Raw genomic sequence first — 23,083 nt, forward strand, 5'->3', positions numbered from 1 at the left:
AATAATAACCAAAATTTCACCATAAAGTGCAGTTTTCTTCTTAAAAAATAAGTCAGAAACATAAAAGGTAATTTGACCAGCTTACTCTTTAAACTCTGAGTAACATTAGCCAAAATTATTTTGTACATTAGGCTAAAACAGTGTGATCATTGAACATTTTGTAATTAGATGTATTTAGAATTACTAACGGTCACGGAAGTCCAATGATCCCCAGTAAGAGCCACAAAGTCCGCTTTCTGTAATGCATCTAATTTTGCTTGCTTTTCAGTGTGCACAAAACCATGCTTTTATCAAGGCTTCGCTCGGGTAGTCGAAATGATCAGTCGTAGGAGCGCTTTATTCCGACTCTAACATTTTTGTAGCTGTGATGTGTGCATCAGTGTAATGGATGTACCAGGAAATCATGCATTGACAAAAGTTCCGTTTGCTTGGAATTGAAAGTGTGATTAAATGCGTTATTTTTAACGTTATGGAGTACATGCATCGAAGCTTCTCAGCTGTGCTTGTGCTAAGAAAGGGAAAATTTTAAAAATAACGTAACATGATTCTGCGTTAACCTAATATTTTTCATACGTCCCAAACCAAGGAGATCGAAGGTAAAATGAAGCGGTAGCGCGTACATAGTCAGTACATCCCTCTCGGAATCGAACCTCGAATGTCGGCGTTAGAGCGAAGACTCTACAATTGCCACAGCGTGTGGCTTGTCTATGCTAAAGTATGTATTGTAGATCGGGTATATATATACATTTATATATATACCCGTGTACCAGTGGAGAAGTAGAAGTTATGAAAAGAAAAGGGAACATTTTAAAAATAACGTAACATGATTGTCAATATACAGTAATTGTTTTGTGAGTGTTATTGAATGTTGCTGTCATCAAGGATTTGATTATCATTATTTCTTTCAATCAGGCTCGTATTTGTAGGATGTGTTCAAGTTACATTCCGTGTTTGTCAATCGTTGTAAAGATAAGAGGTTTCATTCATCGATTAGTTCCTTACTGCATCAATAAACAGCTCGTCTTCCTTTTATCTGTGATGTGACAAACTGCATGCACGGGTTTTTTTACACTGTCTTCCTTTAGCAGGACATTCACTTTTTCCACCGTGTGCTTTGTTTCCGCAGTAGCTGCACTTATGAATATGATTGTATGTATAAGACGCTTCATATTTTTTTGCTGCCTTCTCAATTGTGTAATTCGGTTTTTGTTCAGCACTCTTTGGAACTGTTGCTTTTGTCTGTGCACTCGTCAGTTCACGTGAGCCGCTTGGTGTTCTTGCATCGAAGGTTCCCAGCTGTACTGGTGCCATCTCGTGTAATGTCAGCTAAGACCCGGCACTTAAAAGTTTCTCTCGCAGTTTCAATGAGTTTGTGCCAAACACCACCCTGACCATCTCATCTTCCTCTGCATAAGCACAGTCCTTCACCCGTGAACATTTACCGGCAGTGTTTGTATTGGATTGCGCTGATGGGCGGCCTTATATGGGCAGGCACTAAATTACAAGCGCTAGTGGTAGCCTATGAACTTAATTTAATATAAACTTACGGTTCACGCCGTGCTTTGTTTCCGCAGTAGCTGTACTTATGAATATGCTTGTATGCATCATTTGCTTCATAATGTTTTTCTGCCTTCTCAATTGTGAAATGGCGTTTTGTGCTCCATCGCTGTTTGGAGTTCTTCCTTGTTCTCTACGTACTTACGTAGGAGGCGTGATGCTGTCACACGAAACTCCGCCCCCCACGGCCATCTCCAACTCAAGACTCCATTACATTATATGGGGAAAAATAGCTTCCAGTTATGACCCTTATGCGTAGAATTTCGAAATGAAACCTGCCCATCTTTTGTAAGTAAGCTGTAAGGAATAAGTCTGCCAAATTTTAGCCTTCTACCTACACGGGAAGTTGGAGAATTAGTGATGAGTCAGTGAGTGAGTGAGTGAGTGAGTGAGTGAGTGAGTGAGTGAGGGCTTTGCCTTTTATTAGTATAGATCAAAAGCAGTTCTGTAGAGGTCAAAAGGTTTAAGGAAAATTGAACACGAAAATCAGAAGCACAAAAAACTCAAAAGGAGAACTGCAGACAGAGGTAGCTGGGATTTTTAAAGAATGAAGAGCCCTCTATGCAAAACAATTTGAGGAAGAAATAATGAAGGGGGAAGAACAACATGAAAAGCCACTAGAGGAGAGAGAGATGAATGAAGATGAAGCAGAAGAGCAGGGAGGAATTACAGAAGAAGAAATAACAAATGCCCTAATAAAATAAAAAATGTCAATGCGGCTGGGGCAAATGAGATAACAGCTGAAATGTTAAAGTATGGAAGAGCAACAGTAGTTAAATAGCTCAAGAAAATCTTCTGGCAGGAATGGAACACAGAGGGAATACCAGAGGAATGGGAAAGAAATATAATTGTACCACTGTATAAAAAGATCATTTGATCATTTTAGAGCAATATGTTTGTTATCAGTCATATTAAAAAATACACTATATTCATGAATGAAAGAAAGAAGGTTGAGAACAACAATTGAGAATAAACTACAAGAAGCACAATCAGCATATAGACCAGGAAGACAAACACAAGATCATATCATTTAAAAGCAGCATCTGATGCAGTACCATGAAGATATATATGGGAAGCATTAGACGCCATGGAAGTGTGTAATCATAGTGAAGATAAAAAGATAGGTGAAGAAATCATAAACAGAATAAACAAGGCAAATAGAGTGTACTATCAAATTAACAACATCTTAATAGGAAAGAAGTATAAAGACGAATATGCATCTATATAAAATCATGTATGTATCAACAATATTATACTCTACTAAATCTTGTACAATACTGGATAAACAAAAATCTAAAATACCATGTTAGGTAAAACAAAAAGAGACAGAATAAGAAAAAAAGAATTAATAAAAAGCTGGAAAATGCAGTAAATCATGGAAAACATAGAAATAAAACAGCTAAATCGGTATGAACATATAATAAGGACGAGTAAAATAAGGTATCCCAAAAAAGGAAATGAAAGGTGAAAAAAAAAAGACAGAGGAGAAGACCTAGAAGGGTATGGGAAGAAAATGTCAAGAAGTAGCCAGAAAGAGAAGGAAGACTATGGAACAAGTGAAGATCCTGGCAAAGACAGAAAAAAATATAATCAATAGCTCAACAACCCAACACAGTAAGGTATACATTTGAGAAGATAAAGTAACTAAGCATTCAGATTAAGAGAGAAAGCTTCAGGGTAGCAGGGGGCTGCCCCAGTACCCTCAAGCGCAGTGTTGGGACCATGGGGCAAAACTCTGTGTTTGTCCCATGGTTAATTCATATGGGGCACGTTTAGAATCACTAGTTAACCTAAGCCATCCATTTGGCATATGGGAGGAAAACCAGGGCTCCTGGAGAAAAATCCAAAAAGAAACCAGACACGCAGTTCAGATCCAGGACACAGCACTTACAATGACACACATTTTAGAGACATGATTAACAACTTGTAATAATAAGGCATTTATAATTATGTTTGCAGGTGATTAAAATCAAAACCATTTGTTTAATTTTAATGTTTGATTACATGTATTAAATCTTGCATCACATGAAGCCTTTAGAAGCGTACTCCTCATATTTTTCCGCAATACATAGTCAACCTTTAATTAAGTATTCTGACACAGCTCGCTGGCAGTTTTTAAATATTGGCATTATTGCTTTTAATTCACTTACCGTGGTCAATGGTGAAGATGGTTTTGGAATGGTCAGGGTCCTTTAAATTTTTTCTGGGCACATTCTTGCTGAGAAGGTTTAGAGCTTGGTCACGTCCATATCCTGATATCCTGTCGCTTGTTAACATTTCCAACAGAGTTAAGAGAATTGACTTCAGGGGCTGCGTTGTATCTGCACAAATCACATAAAAGAATCAGCATCTCACAAACTCACAAAATTAACCAGCGTGACAAAGCAAATTCAAATAGGCATGGGCCATAGTGTTGATACAGTGAATATCAAAAACAGACAACTTATGGTAAATAAATGATGAATATGCAGTCTTGTGAATGGAGGAATAGATGAATAGCATACAGTTTAAAAAGTGCACATGCCTCTCGACCAGATTTATTAATTTAAGAAATTTATGTAATGCTCAATATCGAATAAACCATGGAAATAAATTAATTGTCCCCATGGATTCAATTTACTAATAACACAGACTTTAGCTGCTACCAGACCATTCCAAAACTCTACATCTTCTTTTCTTCAATTATTCTAAGTGTTATGGATTAATGTTGTTATTTCCACTTCAAACAGAGCAGGATTCACAGTTTCTTCAGTAATAGCAAGTCCTTCACATGCTGATGTAGCAAAGCTTCCCCGGAGCACAATAACAACACCACTACCATAACTGAGTGTTGATATTAAGTTTTGACAGCAGAATGCTCTTCAGACATAATAGGGCCTAAATCAGACAAAATTAACAAATTCAGACACATCTCTTCATAGCATAGTTACTCAGAAAGTCTGAGTGTCATCGAGATGCATTTTGGCAAAACACAAGGTGAGCCTTTCTGTTTTTATTAATGAGTGTCATAGTTCAACCAGAGTTTTATCCCTTGTTCAGGTGTGCTTTTTATTTATTTATATTTATTTATTGTCGTCTTCTACGTAATATTTTGTGAATGTTATTGATTTTGACCATGTTTCCTTTTTTATGTTGCATGATTTGATTAATAACGTAGTGTCTTGACTGTGTAATGATTCGTCTTTAAGTGTAAGTGACCGACACAGCATTTGCTTTTGGCATTTGGCAGTTCAGAGATTATCAGCCTGCAGCCTATGCTGCTTAAAGGAAGTGTGTAGTTCCATGCAACCAATGAGGTTCACAGGAGATGCACCGTGTGGCTATCTTTGCAAAGAGACAAAAGGTTCAAAAAAAGTAGCCAAGCACGTGGAGCTTGAAACAAACAGGATAGAAAAGGTGAAAAGTGTAAAAGTCATGGTGATTAAATGGCATGCTTCAAATTCTACTGACATTTCTGAATAGTCCTGTGCAGAGATTCCAACTGACTGCATGACAAAAAAAGTTTATTATTATTTAGATCAGTAAGACTGAGGTTGACTTGCTTGCCAATTCATTTATTATACAAACTGCAGTAAGTCAGCTTGAAGACAGAGCATCAAAGACTAAGAGCAATATAGTTGTCCTGATATTGTGTAGAAAGCTGCATATTACATGAAAGGGATATATCAATGACTAAGGAGGGAGAATAAAAAAAACTATAATAAATTCAATTATCGACACAAACGTGTAATTTTACAATCAACTTGATCACAACAAAGATATAGAATAAAAATGTAAAATTGATTATTAATAACCTGGGTTACTCTATATAATCAATGTCTTGTTATTTTGGTTAATGGGCACTAAAAAGCACACAGACAATGAATTTACTTTTAATGTAAGGTTCAGTGGATTGGTAGCTTTGATGACCTTCTGAGGTGTAAGACTCTCACCAATAGCAAGCCTGTAAATCATGGATGTACTATAGACAGTATACATTTTTGTTCTTCTCAAACCTTTTGCCATTAAACAAGACGCACTTTGAAAATAAAACACTTGATTTATTGATACTAGGTGCCAGTACTTTTGACTGTAGCCTTTCCCCATTAAGTTTTGATAGCAATGGAATGGCATTCAGCTGCAAGATTCTGAACTTTCCCTGACCACTTCAAAATGACAAAAATACAGGATGATCAAAAAGACAAAATTCTTTCCTCACCAAGAACGAGAGCGCCTTCTTTCCCATAGTCTCTCTTATCTTCCCCAGACAATGAGTCATAGATATTCTGTAACAAATTACTAGTCGCCAGTGCTATTTCTTCATGGTCAGTGCCCATGATGGTGCAAATTTTTTCAGGTCCAAGCAAATGAAGGATGGCTGTTGCCTATGAAACAAAACAGCTGTATCTCAGGAGACATCCTCTTTCATTGAATTAAACTGTATAATAGTTTTCAATCAGAAGCTTTTATTAATATTGTGAAATCAGGGCAAAGAAACTCTGCAGACCAGTACCACACAGAAAAAAATATAAAAAACAGATATGAAGATCTTGTTAGAAGAAATGAGACCCCTAGCCTGGGGTGCCTTTTGGAACTGACATGTAAATAAATCAATAACCAATACATTGCTGTACAGTAATTATGAACCTAAATGCTGTTCATATATGGATTTACATAAATATACAGTACTAGAAATTAAGCCCGTTACAATAACGAGCTCTAGAACAGTAGTGCATAAACATTAGTAGGAACAGTCTATATTAAATGTCAAGGGACCTTGTATGTGGCTGTAATATGGGTCACTGTATTGTGTGCCTTTAATTTTCTCGCCTGTGTGTGTGTGTGTGTGTGTGTGTGTGTCTGTCTGTCTGTCTCGCGCGCGCCTGTGTGTGTGTGTGTCTTTCAGAAAAAGAAAGAAACTTTTAATTTCCAAAACATAGAAGTTTACAAGTTTTCCAGCATGTGAGTAGTTTCTCATGGTGCAGGACTGTGAAATAAAAGGTAGACCATTCATCTCTCTGCTCAACAGAAAAAACCCACAGAAAAATATATGATTAGTTAAAAATGTATTCTTCCATGATTATGTGGACATTGGATAATACAGAACTGTGTAAATTATTCTAAAACAGGCATCACATCCTAGAAAACTGGGGCTTCTGCCATATTTGTGAAGAATACTTTTTGCTTTATTTAACAGAACAGAGACAACTGTAAGGGAAACCACTACTATGATGCTGAACTGTTCTATGAGCTTTTAGGGTTTAAGCTAGCATTACAATAATAAGCTGCTTTTTTATTGTTATATTTCTTTCTCCACCATGGGAAAATATATTGCCTTTAACATAGGCTTCAGTCCTATAAAAACACATTCCATATGATGCTTGCAACAAAAATCATCCAACATTAGACTTGTCTGTTTTGTCGTTTTATTCTTCATTAGGTAGCTCATAATTGCATAATCATAATTAACAATTATAATTAATTATATATCACAACAAATGTTTCAGAAGTTTTTAGATACAGTGGTGTGAAAAACTATTTGCCCCCTTCCTGATTTCTTATTCTTTTGCATGTTTGTCACACAAAATGTTTCTGATCATCAAACACATGTAACCATTAGTCAAATATAACACAAGTAAACACAAAATGCAGTTTTTTAAATGATGGTTTTTATTATTTAAGGAGAAAAAAAATCCAAACCTACATGGCCCTGTGTGAAAAAGTAATTGCTGCCTTGTTAAAAAATAACCTAACTGTGGTGTATCACACCTGAGTTCAATTTCCGTAGCCACCCCCAGGCCTGATTACTGCCACACTTGTTTCAGTTAAGAAATCACTTAAATAGGAGCTGCCTGACACAGAGAAGTAGACCAAAAGCACCTCAAAAGCTAGACATCATGCCAAGATCCAAAGAAATTCAGGAACAAATGAGAACAGAAGTAATTGAGGTCTATCAGTCTGGTAAAGGTTATAAAGCCATTTCTAAAGCTTTGGGACTCCAGCGAACCACAGTGAGAGCCATTATCCACAAATGGCAAAAACATGGAACAGTGGTGAACCTTCCCAGGAGTGGCCGGCCGACCAAAATTACACCAAGAGCGCAGAGACGACTCATCCAAAAGGTCACAAAAGACCCCAGGACAACGTCTAAAGAACTGCAGGCCTCACTTGCCTCAATTAAGGTCAGTGTTCACGACTCCACCATAAGAAAGAGACTGGGCAAAAATGGCCTGCACGGCAGATTTCCAAGACGCAAACCACTGTTAAGCAAAAAGAACATTAGGGCTCGTTTTAATTTTGCTAAGAAACATCTCAATGATTGCCAAGACTTTTGGGAAAATACCTTGTGGACTGATGAGACAAAAGTTGAACTTTTTGGAAGGCAAATGTCCCGTTACATCTGGCGTAAAAGGAACACAGCATTTCAGAAAAGAACATCATACCAACAGTAAAATATGGTGGTGGTAGTGTGATGGTCTGGGGTTGTTTTGCTGCTTCAGGACCTGGGAGGCTTGCTGTGATAGATGGAACCATGAATTCTACTGTCTACCAAAAAATCCTGAAGGAGAATGTCCGGCCATCTGTTCGTCAACTCAAGCTGAAGTGATCTTGGGTGCTGCAACAGGACAATGACCCAAAACACACCAGCAAATCCACCTCTGAATGGCTGAAGAAAAACAAAATGAAGATTTTGGAGTGGCCTAGTCAAAGTCCTGACTTGAATCCAATTGAGATGCTATGGCATGGCCTTAAAAAGGCGGTTCATGCTAGAAAACCCTCAAATAAAGCTGAATTACAACAATTCTGCAAAGATGAGTGGGCCAAAATTCCTCCAGAGCTGTAAAGACTCATTGCAAGTTATCGCAAACGCTTGATTGCAGTTATTGCTGCTAAGGGTGGCCCAACCAGTTATTAGGTTCAGGGGGCAATTAATTTTTCACACAGGGCCATGTAGGGTTGGATTTTTTTTTCTCCCTAAATAATAAAAACCATCATTTAAAAACTGCATTTTGTGTTTACTTGTGTTATATTTGAGTAATAGTTAAATGTGTTTGATGATCAGAAACATTATGTGTGACAAACATGCAAAAGAATAAGAAATCAGGAAGGGGGCAAATAGTTTTTCACACCACTGTAGATAGTGGATAACCACTTTAGCCACCAGCAATGTGTTGCCTCCACCTGGATGTTGCAACCACAGCCATTTTGCACCAGTACATTCACATCTACAGAAGCACAGGATAAGTGCCCTCTGGTGACCTCACCAACACCTCATCCAGCAGCAACCCAAGCTCCCATACAAGTACTGACCTGACCTAAACATGCATAGCTTCAGGTATTGTGATTCTTGAGAGCTCCCAAGCACAAAGTCCCAAAAACTTTATCAACTATTTTAAAAAAAATATCAACTAGTGGGAGAAACCTTCAAAGCCAGCTAGGAACAAGGGTAGGATCATGATCTTTATAAAATAAAAGAGTTATTTTTCCAAAAAAATGCCCTGTGGCAAAGAAGCTCTGTGGAACAAAGGAGTTGCCTAAGCAATAAGGGAATCCAATAGTGAACAAGTCCCAATACAGAATTCAAGCGGTGAAGTCAAAAACAAAGCACAGGTTCTAATATCCAGAAAAATCACATAATCACAAGAGTAAACACAAGAGAACTAATACACCATGAGTGTCTTGAGAATGAACCACAAGAATCTGCACCTTTTTAGGGCTGAGGGCACTCTTGGGAAACCACTCACAAAACACAAGGAACATAACACATGCATCGGGAATAAAGCAACTAATTAACAAAAGTAACATTAACATAAATTAATAAACTCAAAAATACAGTAAACAAAAAGTATGTTTATCATCATTTGATTGAAAAATGAAATCATGCTTACCCTTGCTTTGTGACCAGTGCACATGCCTGAGAAGGTCCTCACTGCTGCAAGGATCATTTCTGGGTCTTTAGTCTCAATCAACTGATAGAGCAAAGTCACTCCGTTGTTCTGGTAAATTTTGTCCGCTCCTGCATCTTCTCTTGCAAGAACAATTAAATTGTTTACAGCCTTTAAAAAGAAAATGTTACAAAAGAAATGTTCATATTTCAATTAAGACAGGCTGTGCTCTACTTGTAACATATTTCAGGAAAATAAAGGACATTGCAGGGTATTTGAGGGCACCTTTACTGTAAGTGAATACATTATTTCTTTATGTTTAAATTAATATGCAAACTGAAAAAGTATTCTGTCCCATTTATATAGTCAATGAATTACAAGAACACAATGATTCCTAGCCAACACTTCTGTATAAGAAATAAAATGAGTTAGCGTCTCATTCAGGGAGAAACTGCTGTTACAGCCTGTCTCCAAGTCATCTTTTGTGAGGGGATGTCTGAGTGTGTTTGTAGTTAATCTTGACCTGGGCAAATAAGGCAAGTGGAAATAAAGAAAAAGACACTTGTGTAAACCTTTACACTATGTCCATCAAGGCTGCACTCCAATTTCTATTGCAGTATCTTTTCTATAAGAAAACTGGGCCATAGGCATGGAGATTATGGAGCTGAGCATGAAACCATAAGATTCCAAGTTAGAATGCAACTCCTAAATCCCAGTTTAACTTCTGAACTTTACTAGTTTTATATAAGGTTTCCTTTTCTTAACTGTTGGTTCTGGTTCTTATTAATCCTGACTGCTGTCTCATTTCGGCAGTACAACAATAACTCCTAATAGGTTGATAGGAGGAAAAAAACTTCTAACTGCTTCAAATAGATGTCTTGGTGAATCAAAAGTGCAGCCAAAACATGGGGCCAAATGAGGCTAGTGCCTTGTAACACCACATGAAGGTGGAATCTAATTTGATTTCATATTGTAAATATATATTTTGTAGATGTATAAAAGAGAAAATGGCAAATGCACATTGGAGCAAGGATAAGAGGACAGGGTTGAGAGAGAGTAAGTGTTAATGTAAGCGCTTGACATTGCCCAAGAGTTGGATTAATTGAGGAGACACACCACCAAACAAGATGTGATATCTATATTATGAATTAGGTACTAGGTGTGTTCATTTTTACTTATTGTAATAATTGTTTTCTTTATGGGATATTTCTTAGCTGATTAATTTTAATTTCATTTTATGGGTTATTTCTAAAATGTGCACATTTTGATTGTTTATTATTGTATGTTTTCCCACAATGACATTTTGTTTTTGGCATGGAAATGGCAATTTTGCACTGCCATTATTAAGACATGATGATGCCTTGCTAGGGGGTGGTTATTAGGAGCCGTGTTGACTGGCATCATCACTGCAGTGGCATTTACACTGCCATCACACTGAAATTTTGAATTGTAAAACAATTAATTTTGTGGCAATTTTCTGTTTATCTTGCATTTACTATAAAAAAAATAGGTAAGGCATTTTTAACTTTCATTAATTGAAATCATTTTGGCTTGGTTTCTCTTCTTCCTGCTTTCAGCTTGTGTCTGGCTCTGATGCTTATTGTTGGTTGGCTCATCATCTGGTTTTTCCTTTTTTATCATCTCTAATTCAGTTCGTACAACCTATATAGGAAGGCTCACATATGCAAAACGTCTTCTTAATTTGCCTTGGCCTTTTCTCAAATTCCTAGGATTTACTAAAAAATCAAAGTACCAAAAGAAAGCCAACGTGGACTCAAGGAGACAGCATAAACTCTAAACAAAAAGTGACCAGCCAGATATTCTGTCAAAAATTGACTGAGGGTCTTCCTTCAGTCCCTCCTTTACTCGCTGTTCGCCTTTCTGTGTCTTTTGCTATACTACATTTATTAAATAGATGTGAGATGATGAGAGGGTAAGGAAAAATAAAAAGGGGAGCCTTAGATGGTGGCATTGCTCAGACATTGTCTACCTTTGTGCCACTGCAACAGCCACCAATCTAAGATCCTCTGTGTTCTTGTCTTTTAGTGTTCTAGATTCTTATGGTTTGTTTTACTTATTCACCATGTCCCCTTTGTGTTATAATAACATATAATTTTTTATGTATATAATTTGTTTTGTTTATTATTTATGCACCATAATTAATGAGTCATGTGACTGTTATTTTTCATGTTGATAATGTTATTGGAAGTGCTAGAATATATAGGAAGTTTCCTACAGTTGGATAAAGAACAAACCTCTTGTCATCAGTTCATTTTTTTTCAAGCAGGCCAATTTCATTTTAGGTTTTCTGATTCTTTTTTTCAATTTCACTTGGATATTTGCCCTATTGCTTTATTTACTCAATTTATTTTGATCTCCTAGTCTGGACCTTTTGCTTGGCACAGACTACAGTTCGGTTTAAAGTTATTATCTTCTGTTTTTTTCAGTCACTCATAATAACACCAGAGACCCTATCTTATATCACATTGAAGTTTGCTCATCTCTGTCTGCACACCATACTTTATAATGCAGTATGCCATGCTGTAGTCTTTCCTCATGAGGCTGCACTTCTTTTGCTCCTCCTTCTGTGGATGCTTCTGGTCAGCATACACTTCACAGAGTCAAACTAAGGTCCCAGAGGATATAAAAAACTATTTACCACTGTGCCAACCCGTGACAGAATTATACACAGTGATTATTACTAATGTCCTGGTAATTATGTTGGGTACATAGATGAAGTCATTGCTGGATTTTTTTGCTTTGTTGCATTAAGCTGACCAAAGTCTAAAATTTTTTAAAGAACCGCAGACATACTGTACAACTACAAACCTTCTCTTTTCTTTCTTTATCTGCATTTTCATCAAGAAGAATTTCAAACATTTTCTGAACTCTGCAATCAGTAGAGAACTGAATCTTCAGCTGTAAAACAAAGGATAATAAATTTAGAGAACTCAAAACAAAAGAGCAAGAAAACGTATTGAAAAAAAAAAGAAAGAAATGCCAGGCATTGTTCTTGGGCTTTCTTTTCCTTACCATTTGTATCTGTCATCATTATACACCATTATAGGTCGTCTTATTTTATATTGTTCGTTGTTATATTCCTCTGACTTTGCTAAGTGATGCACCTTTGAGTGAAAAACTCCTACTTTCAAGTTTTCTCCTGCCTTCTATTTCACCACCTGCACAATTACTTTTTATATTATTCAAAACTGACATTTATGTGTGGGTTGATGGGTGCTTTGCCTGCTAATTTCATAGAAATAATCTATGCTTTGTCACACAAGGGGGGGTCACCTTCTCCTGAATATCTGAACCAAGTCGACGTAGAGTTTCAAGGAACGACTTATTTCTTGGTTCAATGGTCGCACATCTCTGGACATCCTTAAATGCTTGATCCAACTTCCCCAGTTTTTCAAGAGCTTGGCATCGTCGGTAGAGTGCTTTGACATCTGCTGCATCAACATCAATGGCTATGTGGAAAAGTAAAATTTAGCAGTTATATAAAAATATATAAAAAGCCAGCAAAAATATATATGCATATACTGCACGTAATAGTGTCATGCCATGGCCTACCCAAACCCAAAGTATCATTACATTAAAAGCTCAAGCCTTTAATTTGCAACAGTAAATCTCCTTCTTTGGTCATTTTTCTTCCGCTCTTAGCTCATCAACAAATGGCTAGCCATGTCTCCTTCCCTTATGCTGAGTTCCTAAATCCTTCTCTTTTTTATACGTTCGCTTATAATGCACTAGGCAATTATTGCGAAAGCCCGTGTTCGTCTGTCTGCCTGTCCGCATGAAACAACTCAGCCACCCATGGACCCGTTGTGTTGAAATGTGGCACACTTATTCTTCAAGGAAACTGGCTTAGGCGGTTTAAATTTTGTTCAGATATCCTGAACAAAACACGCAGTACACAGTTTTAAATTTTCAAAGTCTCCCATTGAAAAGCATTGGAGAATTTACAAACTCATCCGTCTTAAAATGAAGAAACAATCTGTGTGACTTCAACTTCAAATGAGTTTAGTGTTTGATTTTTACCTTGGCAGCGGTAACCCTAACTTTTATGTTTGTATAGTTTCCTCTTTTTCACACCCGATATCAGGAAACTGCGAGCGCAGGTATGAAGTTGGTGTCACAGGCTGTTTGCGCATTTGCCGTTGCAATCGACAAGATGAGATGGGCGGTTGCGGGAAAACAACTACATCAGCACGTTGTTTCTGCTTTATGAAGTCTGCCCAAGGCTTGAGCGCAAACAGAAGAGGGGAAATGCATCAAATCTCACTCCTCTGCATGCCTTAAGTCGTAGCAGGTATGTTAAACGATTTTCCTTACCGTAAAAGTGTAAAATGCAAGCACGGAAGACAAAAAGCATCTACATATGAATGTTCGACCCAGTGGCGTGCACGCCGCGGTGCACACAGCAGATAAACGTTTAGTCATTATTTACCTTGCGAAACCAACCCAACAGCTCCAGTATCTGCAGTTTATAACGTTTAACGATTTTACTGACTCTGTAATTTACGAGGTTGTCCAGACGTCCCGGTGAAAGCGACAGTCCTGATTTCAAGCTATGCGTCCCAATAAATAACTAAAGAATATCAAAATGTTACGGCTTTAACAAACTGTCCATCTAATAATACATTGCTCTCCCAACACACGCATCTACACAATACATGTCTAATATATTTACGAAAGTTTCCAAGAGAGTGAATGAAGTCAGAGGTGCAACGTTTTAAATTGCTGGCATCGTGAGTCCAAAACAGATCCGTTTTTTGCTGTTTGCGGACTACGCAGATGCATAGGGCCCCCGGAGCCACTAGGGGCCATCGAGCTGCAAGATCTGCAATAATATATTTGGGGACTTTTAAAATGACCTGTCTGTTTGTAGCCAGCTAAGCCCCATCATGTGTTTAATGAGTGCTTAAATGTTTAATGTAGAATATAAGCAAAACTAAGTTGCAGTGGAGAAGCTTTGGCTTGCGTTTATGGGATAATCAATTAAATTCAATGATTATCACTAGGCTGTCGTGTCGTGTAATGAGAGACGTCTGCCGACAGGTATGATGGGATGTCTCACTGACAGCCGCACATCACGTCAGGAGAGAAAGACAGACATGTTTTCCAGCATGTGAGTAGTGACTGTAAAATAAAAGGTAGACAATTCATCTCTCTGCTCAACAGAAAAAACCCACAGAAAAATATATGAATAGTGAAAAATGTATTCTTCCATGAGTATGTGGACATTGGATAATATAGAACTGTGTCAATTTTTCTTAAACAGTCATCACATCCTAGAAAACTGGAGCTTCTGCCATATTTGAGAAGAATACTTTTTGCTTTATTTAATAGAACTGAGACAACTGTAAGGGAAACCACTACTATGATGCTGAACTTGTCTGTGAGCTTCTAGAATCGAAGCTAGCATTACAATAATAAGCTGCTCTTTTATTGTTATATTTCTTTCTCAACCATGGGAAAATACATTGACTTTAACATAGGCTTCAGTCCTATAAAATCACATTCCATATGATGCTTGTAACAAAAATCATCTAACATTAGACTTGTCTGTTTTGTCACTTTATTCTTTATTTGGTAGCTCATAATTGTGTAATCATAATGAATAATTATAATTAATAATATAGCACAACAAAGGTTTCAGACTTTTTAGATATATAGCGGGTAACCACTTCAGCCACCAGCAATGTGTTGTCTCCACCTGGATGTTGCAGCCATAGCCATTTTGCACCAGTACAATCACCATACATTACCTATCAGATGGTGAAGGGGTGAGAGGGATAGATAGCCAATTAGAGACAGGGGATGATGAGGGGCCAAAATGGATGAAACTGTGATGGGCAATCTTTTCAAAAGATGCCTAAAGATCTTTATGACCAGAGAGCGTCAGGACATTGGTCTTACATCTCATCCAAAAGACAGCCCCATTTTTACAGCACAGTGTACCGTCATTACACCGGGGTGATGGAATCTACATACAGAAGCACAGGGTAAGTGCCCTCTGCTGACCTCACTAACACCTCGTCCAGCAGTGACCCAAGCTCCCATACAAGTACTGGCCTGACCTAAACATGCTTAGCTTCAGGTATTGTGATTCTTGAGCGCTCCCAAGCACAAAGTCTCAAAAACCTTCAAAACCAGCTAGAAACAAGGGTAGCCTCCTGATCTTTATAAAATAAAAGAATTATTTTTCCAAAAAAAAAATGTCCTGTGGAGCAAAGAATTTGCCTAAGCAATAAGGGAATCCAATAGTGAACAACGGTAACGAATTAACAGTAGCGAAAGCCATAATGATACCTAAGATGTCATCAAAAAGACATTATCCATCTGGTGCTGAAAAATGTAAAAAGCAGAAAAATGAATAAAGGTAAAGCATTTGTTGCAATTGATCAGAGGTCGGAAGCAACAAATTAAAATAACTTTGTTGCTGCTCTTAAGTAGAATTTTCATGTAGGCTATCTGTATCTTTACCTGAGTATTTTGTTTGAGACTTTTTACTTTAACTCACTACATTTTAAAGGAAAATAATATATACTCCCTACAATAAAAATATCTGTTACTATCTTGCCAACAAGTTTCTCCATATGAAAAACATGGGAAACTAGGTCAGATAATTTTATTAAATTATTTGCATATGTATGGCAAATTAAGGAACTATCCTGTTATATATTTATTTGCACATTTTACATTTTTGATTTCTTCGTATACAAAACATTAAGCGTGCAGGAGAGAAGCAAAAAGAGCAGCACAGGCAGGAACTACGGTGATTTAAACAGTGAAGATATGGGCAAACCAATGTCAAGCAATGCTGGACATATTAATTAAATCGATAATACAAATAGGTCACAAAATATGCCCCATTTACGTGGTTGGCACAAAAACAAGCCTTGGCCTTTTGTGCCAGCCATAAAAATACGAGGGGATAGCTTTCAAAATTCACTTTCCGATCTTAAAAACATACAGAGATAAGAGTGCTCACATGAATTTTTGTTTGACTTGCCGTTTCAATATATTTATTATTAAAACAATAACTAAAAATCAATTTAAATAAACTATGAATATTAGAGAAAATGAATTTTCAATGACATTAGGATAGGCTACTAAGTTAAGCTAAACATGGTGAGCGTGTAAGCATGCAAAACAGATTTTTAGTTACAGACACACACACAGGATAATATTAATAATGATATTAAATGGCAGAAATAATTGCCTGGAATGGAATTCTAAGAATAAGATAAATTCAAGCCCAATTAATTTTAATATTAAAATTAAGTTTAATAGTAATTAATTCAAGATTAGTTATCAGATTTATAAGTAATTTATAAGACTTCTTGACAGATTTTTGTGACTAAAGCAATTAATGCATATTTGTTTTCATTGTATTCCTCATGTGGGTGGCACGGTGGCGCAGTGGTAGCGTGGTTCGCTTCCCGGGTTCACCCTGCGTGGAGTTTGCATGTTCTCCCGGTGTCTGCGTGGTTTTCCTCCCACAGTCCAAAGACATGCAGGTTAGGTGCATTGGTGATCCTAAATTGTCCCTAGTGTGTGCCCTGTGTTGGGCTGACGCACTGCCCGGGGATTTGTTCCTGCTTTGCGCCCTGTGTTGGCTGGGATTGGCTCCAGCAGACCCCCGTGACCCTGTGTTATGATATAGCAGGTTGGACAATGATTGATGACTGTCTGTATTTCTTATTATGACTCTTCACATTTACCACTTGAAATAAATAATTGTTTATTAAATACTAGCCATGTGCGCCCAACTACGTTGTGCGTGTTAAAGTTGTCTGTGAAGGGCTCCCTGTTTAAACGCGGCTGCCAGTCGTGAACTGGGCCCTTCGTCGCACAGCATTATGATTTTTTATAAGGGAAACAAAATTACAAAAGAAAACCCTTGGACATTGATTCGATAGGAACGGCCTACTCGGAATCACTGTCTGAATCGTAATTATGTGGTGGTGTAGGAGCATTTCTGCTTCTGTCCATTCACAGTCCGTCTCATTTTCACTACGCTGTCATTTCTTCTCATGATCTCTACTCAACCTTTCTCCAATCTCGCAGGTTGCTTGGTGGCAATCCAAAGAGTAAGGCAATATACACGGAGCAATGGTTATAAAAGGGGGACACATAGGTATCCAGGCTCTTTAAAGCATAAATAGGGATCACTTCACTGACATGTGAGCAAGCCACGGTACAACTGTGAGACGCGCAGCACTCGCCGGCAACAACGTAACAATAATAATTTCCGGAACGTGCTGTTACGTTGTCATTCATTTTACCCACTGTCTTAAATTCATTCATATGTTACATAGGCACGTACCTTTTATCTTTGGCAACCTCATTCTCTAACCAGGCCTCAGAAGCTAACCAGCGTAACACTGTCCACCACCCCTTTCCTTATTCCGGCACATTGTTGACATCCGTGAGTAACGACAACGTACTAAACTGGAAGGTGGTCTACGCATGCGTGGAATTCGCGGACAAACAAAGATCAAGATCTAAATGAAGATCTCTTTAGTTAATTTAAAGCACAACAATTTGTTTAGTTTGAATGTCTGTGTTTTGAGGTGTGATTGGAGTACTACAGTCTTCAGTAGTATAAGCCTGGAGGAGATTCTTAATGCAATGCCTATGTTTTAGCTGTCTCTCTACTGCCATCTAGTGCTTCTTCTTCTAATTTATTCGCGGACAAACAAAGATCAAGATCCAAATGAAGATTATATATAGAGATCATTCTTATACCTGATTTTTTAATCAGAGCAATTTTTAACTAAAATAAATTTTTACTTTTATACTCAAAGTAAATTTAAGAACATGTACTTTTCTACTTTTATTTGAGTAGACTTTTGACATTTACCAGAGTGTTTTTATAGATGAGGACTTGTACTTCTGTACTTCTGCTACCTCTGCAATGGGTAAATCATTAAATTGTAAGCTGTGCATTGCCTTGATACTCACTTGTATGTCTATCTGTCCTTCTCAATCTCTCTCTCTCTCTCTCTGATTGCTGATTGCTGCCATCATAATGATTCTCTCCCTCTATATTTCTCTGTATCATTAATTTACTCTTATTTTCATTACTTTAAAGAGATAAAAGAAATCTGAATGTAACAACTTTGAAATTGCATGAATGCTTTAAAAGGACACTGTATATTGTAATGTTTAGTTATATTTATTATTGTTTATACAGAATCTTGCATGGGGCCCCCAACAAAAGCTAGAAAAGGCCCTGCTCCAAAAGCATTTTCATGTATTCTATGAAGTTTTTTTTTTGACTGCTGGCTAGTATTTGTTTCACTTCTTGGTCAGCATTTTGAACTTTGATAAAAGTAGGACTGATTCTCTGGTATCGACCCTTTCTTTTGATTTGTACTGTATATATCCTCTGGCCGCTAAACAGCATATTACCTGCCTTTCTCCTTATAGTAGTATAGCAATCATAAGACAGATTTAAAACCTCATCCACAGTTGATCTCTGTCTTTTTCTCAAGTTCTGTTGGCCCATGACTTTTGCTAGCAGATAGCAGATATAGAAAATTGATGATTGTTTGTTTGAAATGTGTTCTATCAAGGTTGATAATTCAGACTTTATTCATTTGCGGAACTTTATTTGTAACAATATGTGTGGTACCTCCTTATTCATATAGTATTAAGAAGGATTATGTATGATGAAGACAGTTTTTTGAAAATAATATGTACACCAACAGGGATGGGCTTTGATAATAAACAATTTATGCAGAAGCAGTGCACAGTTTTTTCTTAAGTCAATTTGAATCTTGGAATATTTGTAGATGTTTTCTAAAGAGCCTAACAGTTTTGCAGAGGAAATGTGTAATGCTATCCACAATTAAAAAGATGAAAAGAGTAACATAAAATAGTTTGCTTATGCTGCTTTAGTTTCCAGCTTGGTCTGGTTTTACTCAGACACCAAATTGTTTATTTATAATAAGATATTTATAATAGGACTACAACAAAGATTGCTATAATGGAAAATATGGTTTATAAACAGCTAACACAGTGGAAGAGCAGTACTTAAAGTCGGTTCTGCAAAAAGGTAAACTGAGGCCTGTGACTGATGGCAAAATAGTGCTGAGCAGAACAAAGATCCCATAATAAACTTGAAAACTTAGAAAATAAAGCCCTGTATCAGCACTTGAGCGCTTCAAAATGGACATATTTCAGGTCAGATTCTTTGCCATTCCATATGTACTGCATTTTGAAGTGAGTACATATCAGTTGTCATACAGAATGGGCAGTGATGTGAGGAAATCAGGAAGCAAACAATATTAACACAAAATGCTATGCTCATTTTAATGGTTGCAACATGAGTACAGAAGGAATTTGTGTTGGCTAGGGATGTTATGAAAAAATGTGTTTCATTAGAGATTAGCCAGTAGTTTTCATAATGAAATTAAACTTGAAGAGTGATACAAAATTTGGTACATGACGACTTTAGAAAGAGTCGAATAGCACTGGTTCCATACCTGCATGGAGGTTGTGTAAAGTAGATCATGCATTATCTGTTTGTTATAAGCTATAATTTGTACAAAATCATCTACCAATTTCTGCAGTTAAAATAATTCAGTACTCACTGGATTTTTGGCGAAAATGAAGGAACTATTTAAGAGGATCCCTTACCCAGTCGGGATGCCATAACGGAGGGATAGAAAAAGTAGGGGCAATACCCGGCCGGGACTCTTTACTATTCCTGTCCTGATCAGGATGCCCAAAGACTATAGAAATGGACAGGGAACAGTCCATCTCCCACCATTCTAAGTGGCAGTATCCCTCATATAGAATCCCAGTCTGGACACCCATAGGGAGTTAGAGTCCAGGAGTGCAGCCCTGTAGGGATCCTGGGAGACAATAAAGGGAATTGCCGGTGGGGGGGACCTCCCTGGCTTGTGTATAACCCAAAACTACTTCCAACAGGCCACGTCACATTACTGGAAGTGCTCCCGGATCTTTTAAAGGGCCATGTGCTGCTGTAGCTGGAGGAGTTGGAGTCGGGAGGCAGCAGGTGAAACTCAGCAGAGGTGAAAAAGGAGGAAGAATTGTGGAGTAGTAAATGTTTATTGTATAATGGCTTGTTGTTGGGAGTGGAGTGGTGAAAAAGTGCCTGGAAGGAAAATAAAAATCTATTATATCATTCTATTAATGTGCCCTCTATTACTTGTTCTGTGGTTTGGGGCTCTCTGGCACCCTTGTGTGGTCACTATATATATGATATTTAACATGTGCTGGTGTTTAGTGGGAAAAGATTAAGAGGAAGAAGAATATGCGCTGAACTTAAGGCATTGAGAAATTCAAAGACTTTAATATTTATAAACGTACTTAACTCCACGCTGCCAGTTTATATTTGTAGAGTTGATTCAGGAAAGAAGGCAAAGGTTTATGTGTTTTTAAATGTGACCCGGATGTTACTGTTTGGTATTCCATCTGTTACTATTAGGTATCCCATCGATCATCCACACTGCCTTTCTATCAATGCTTCTTCTCTTGTGAGTTGAGAATTTGTTCTTTTCGGGTCCAATTGGATTCCAGAATTGCTGTAACTCCTTGCTGAGTTGTAACCATGAACGCTGCCATGTCTGACTTATCCTCTTAATTCAAGTTGTACAATTCATAGTGTTTAAATTATGAAGAAAAGCCAACAAATTAAGAGTTAAACATCAATCCTTTCATTCCCCTTTGTGCTGTACTGCACTTTTATTCTTGGTCAAGCCTCACCCAACACCTCCTTGAAAAAGCACGAAATACGCATATTTATATTACAGTAGGTAGAAGAAGCACACGTTGTTACCCGGGTAAGTAATGTTAAGCACCGGTCATTTTGTTTGCTAGTCAGACTTCAGTCTGTTTGGATGCTTCACTTGCTCGGAGCCAGCAAGTGGCATGGGTGTGCAAACTATACACACAAGGAAAAAAAAACACTGGATACCCAGAGGGTCAAATCTTGGGCTATAAAGTAATCAGCATTATCTGTATGTTCCTAGAGAGTAACCATGCAAAGATTGGTCCAAATCAGTCAAAGGGTGTAAGATTTTGTAGGAAGCACACAGGCAGACATTGTATTTTATATATACTGTATACTGTATAGATTTGCTTCTTTTGAACAACTTTGACACATATTAAATTTATCACAAAATACTTCTTTCATTATATTAGAGTCTAAAACAGCTTTACTGACTCTCCTTGTCTCCCTACCTTATCCACTGGAAAACTTAAAAAGAAGGAATCTATATCAGTGCTTCCTCAATTAGAAATCTGCATATATTATGAAACAACACTAGAAGTAGGACATTACAGTACAGTTAAATTTTCAGATGGGAGTTTAAGTCAAAATACATATTTCCTCCATCTGTGTGAAATTCAGTCTATGATGTGCACTTCACATGCTTTTCTCCTGACTTAGACTGGCTTAAATATACCCTGGACCAGATCTGACTCATCAGCAATGCTTTCAAGCACACTGCTCTCTTGGCCACATGTTTTGGCTTTGTCTTCAATTTAAATGTTAATGAATTATAATTTTTACCTACTCACTGAAAAATCTTGAGACCAGCGTAAAACCTCATTATTTAATTGATATTTTTGGGTTAACAGTGAATAAAACACATTTAGGTAATGACGACTCATGATACCTTCCTACACTGCTCGTCATCACATTTCATTCAGATAAAAAAGGCTAACCCATTTAATATAGTGCAACATGTTATATTACTTAACAGTCAAGAAAATAAAATGTATGAGTGAAGAATTTAAAAATATCACTATAGCCAAGACCCTCATTAACACTTCCTTAGTTCTTCTAACTGACTACCATTTATTGGATTCTTACACTTTCTTGCTTGGTGCAGAAAGGGGTTTTGAAGATGACTTTTGGATTGAGCACTTATAACTGTATCTGACTTTCTGATGTATTAGTATGAATTATTATAAGTGTGTATTAGATTGATATTTTATAACAAAAAAGGGTGTGTGCGTGTCAATTCCAAGTATGTATAAAGTGATGTGATTGAAGAATTATCTAAGAAGTGAGAAGGCTTAGAAAAATAATTTCATCTTCTTTATGATTTGTGTATGTATTCATTGTGAGTCTGAGCTTTGGAATTGACCATCTTTGTTTCATACTATATTTAAGTTTATTTTACATTGTGCACAATTTTTTTATGTGCATTTACCATGTGGTTGTTTTATGTCAGATTTCAAATAGCAGCTTTTAACCTGAGATTTGATTAGAAGCTAAAGATCTGCTCTGTAAAGGATATACTTTGTTGATAGTAAAAGCATCTTTACAGAACATCATTGTCCATATGTAATATTTATTGTAATATTTATTGAAATCATGAATGTCACGTAAACTTTCAGCACAGTTTTAATTACGTGTATTTATTAAAATTTCCTATGAGAAAGAAGTAAAAAAATGGCAACCTGCCATTGTTGAGAAAAAAATGTTCCACTGATCCATGGCTGCCTGAATTAGAACCATTACAGTCACTTATTTTAACCTTCATGTTCTTTTATGTGTTTTAATTACTATATTTTCATTTTACAGAGGTCTTTATAGCAATACCGCCAAATAACTAGCTGCCATGGGTTGCCACTAAAATATTACAACATAAATAAAAGATAATAGAATAACT

General features: G+C 37.0%; 1 protein-coding gene across 3 annotated transcripts in view; it reads right to left on the minus strand.

Annotated features, from left to right (window-relative positions):
- The window catches only part of unc45b (unc-45 myosin chaperone B), a 60,644-nt gene that overhangs the window by 32,362 nt on the left and 5,199 nt on the right, over positions 1 to 23,083 (minus strand). For all 3 annotated transcript variants that reach the window (XM_039758803.1, XM_039758805.1, XM_039758804.1), the window contains exons 4-8: positions 12,717 to 12,892; positions 12,252 to 12,341; positions 9,426 to 9,593; positions 5,756 to 5,921; positions 3,708 to 3,878 (exon numbers count right to left, since the gene is read on the minus strand). In XM_039758803.1, coding sequence (XP_039614737.1) covers positions 3,708 to 3,878; positions 5,756 to 5,921; positions 9,426 to 9,593; positions 12,252 to 12,341; positions 12,717 to 12,892 — 771 coding nt within the window. The remainder of the gene's footprint in view (positions 1 to 3,707; positions 3,879 to 5,755; positions 5,922 to 9,425; positions 9,594 to 12,251; positions 12,342 to 12,716; positions 12,893 to 23,083) is intronic.

The sequence above is a fragment of the Polypterus senegalus genome, chromosome 7, assembly GCF_016835505.1.
Source record: "Polypterus senegalus isolate Bchr_013 chromosome 7, ASM1683550v1, whole genome shotgun sequence".
NCBI lineage: Eukaryota > Metazoa > Chordata > Cladistia > Polypteriformes > Polypteridae > Polypterus > Polypterus senegalus.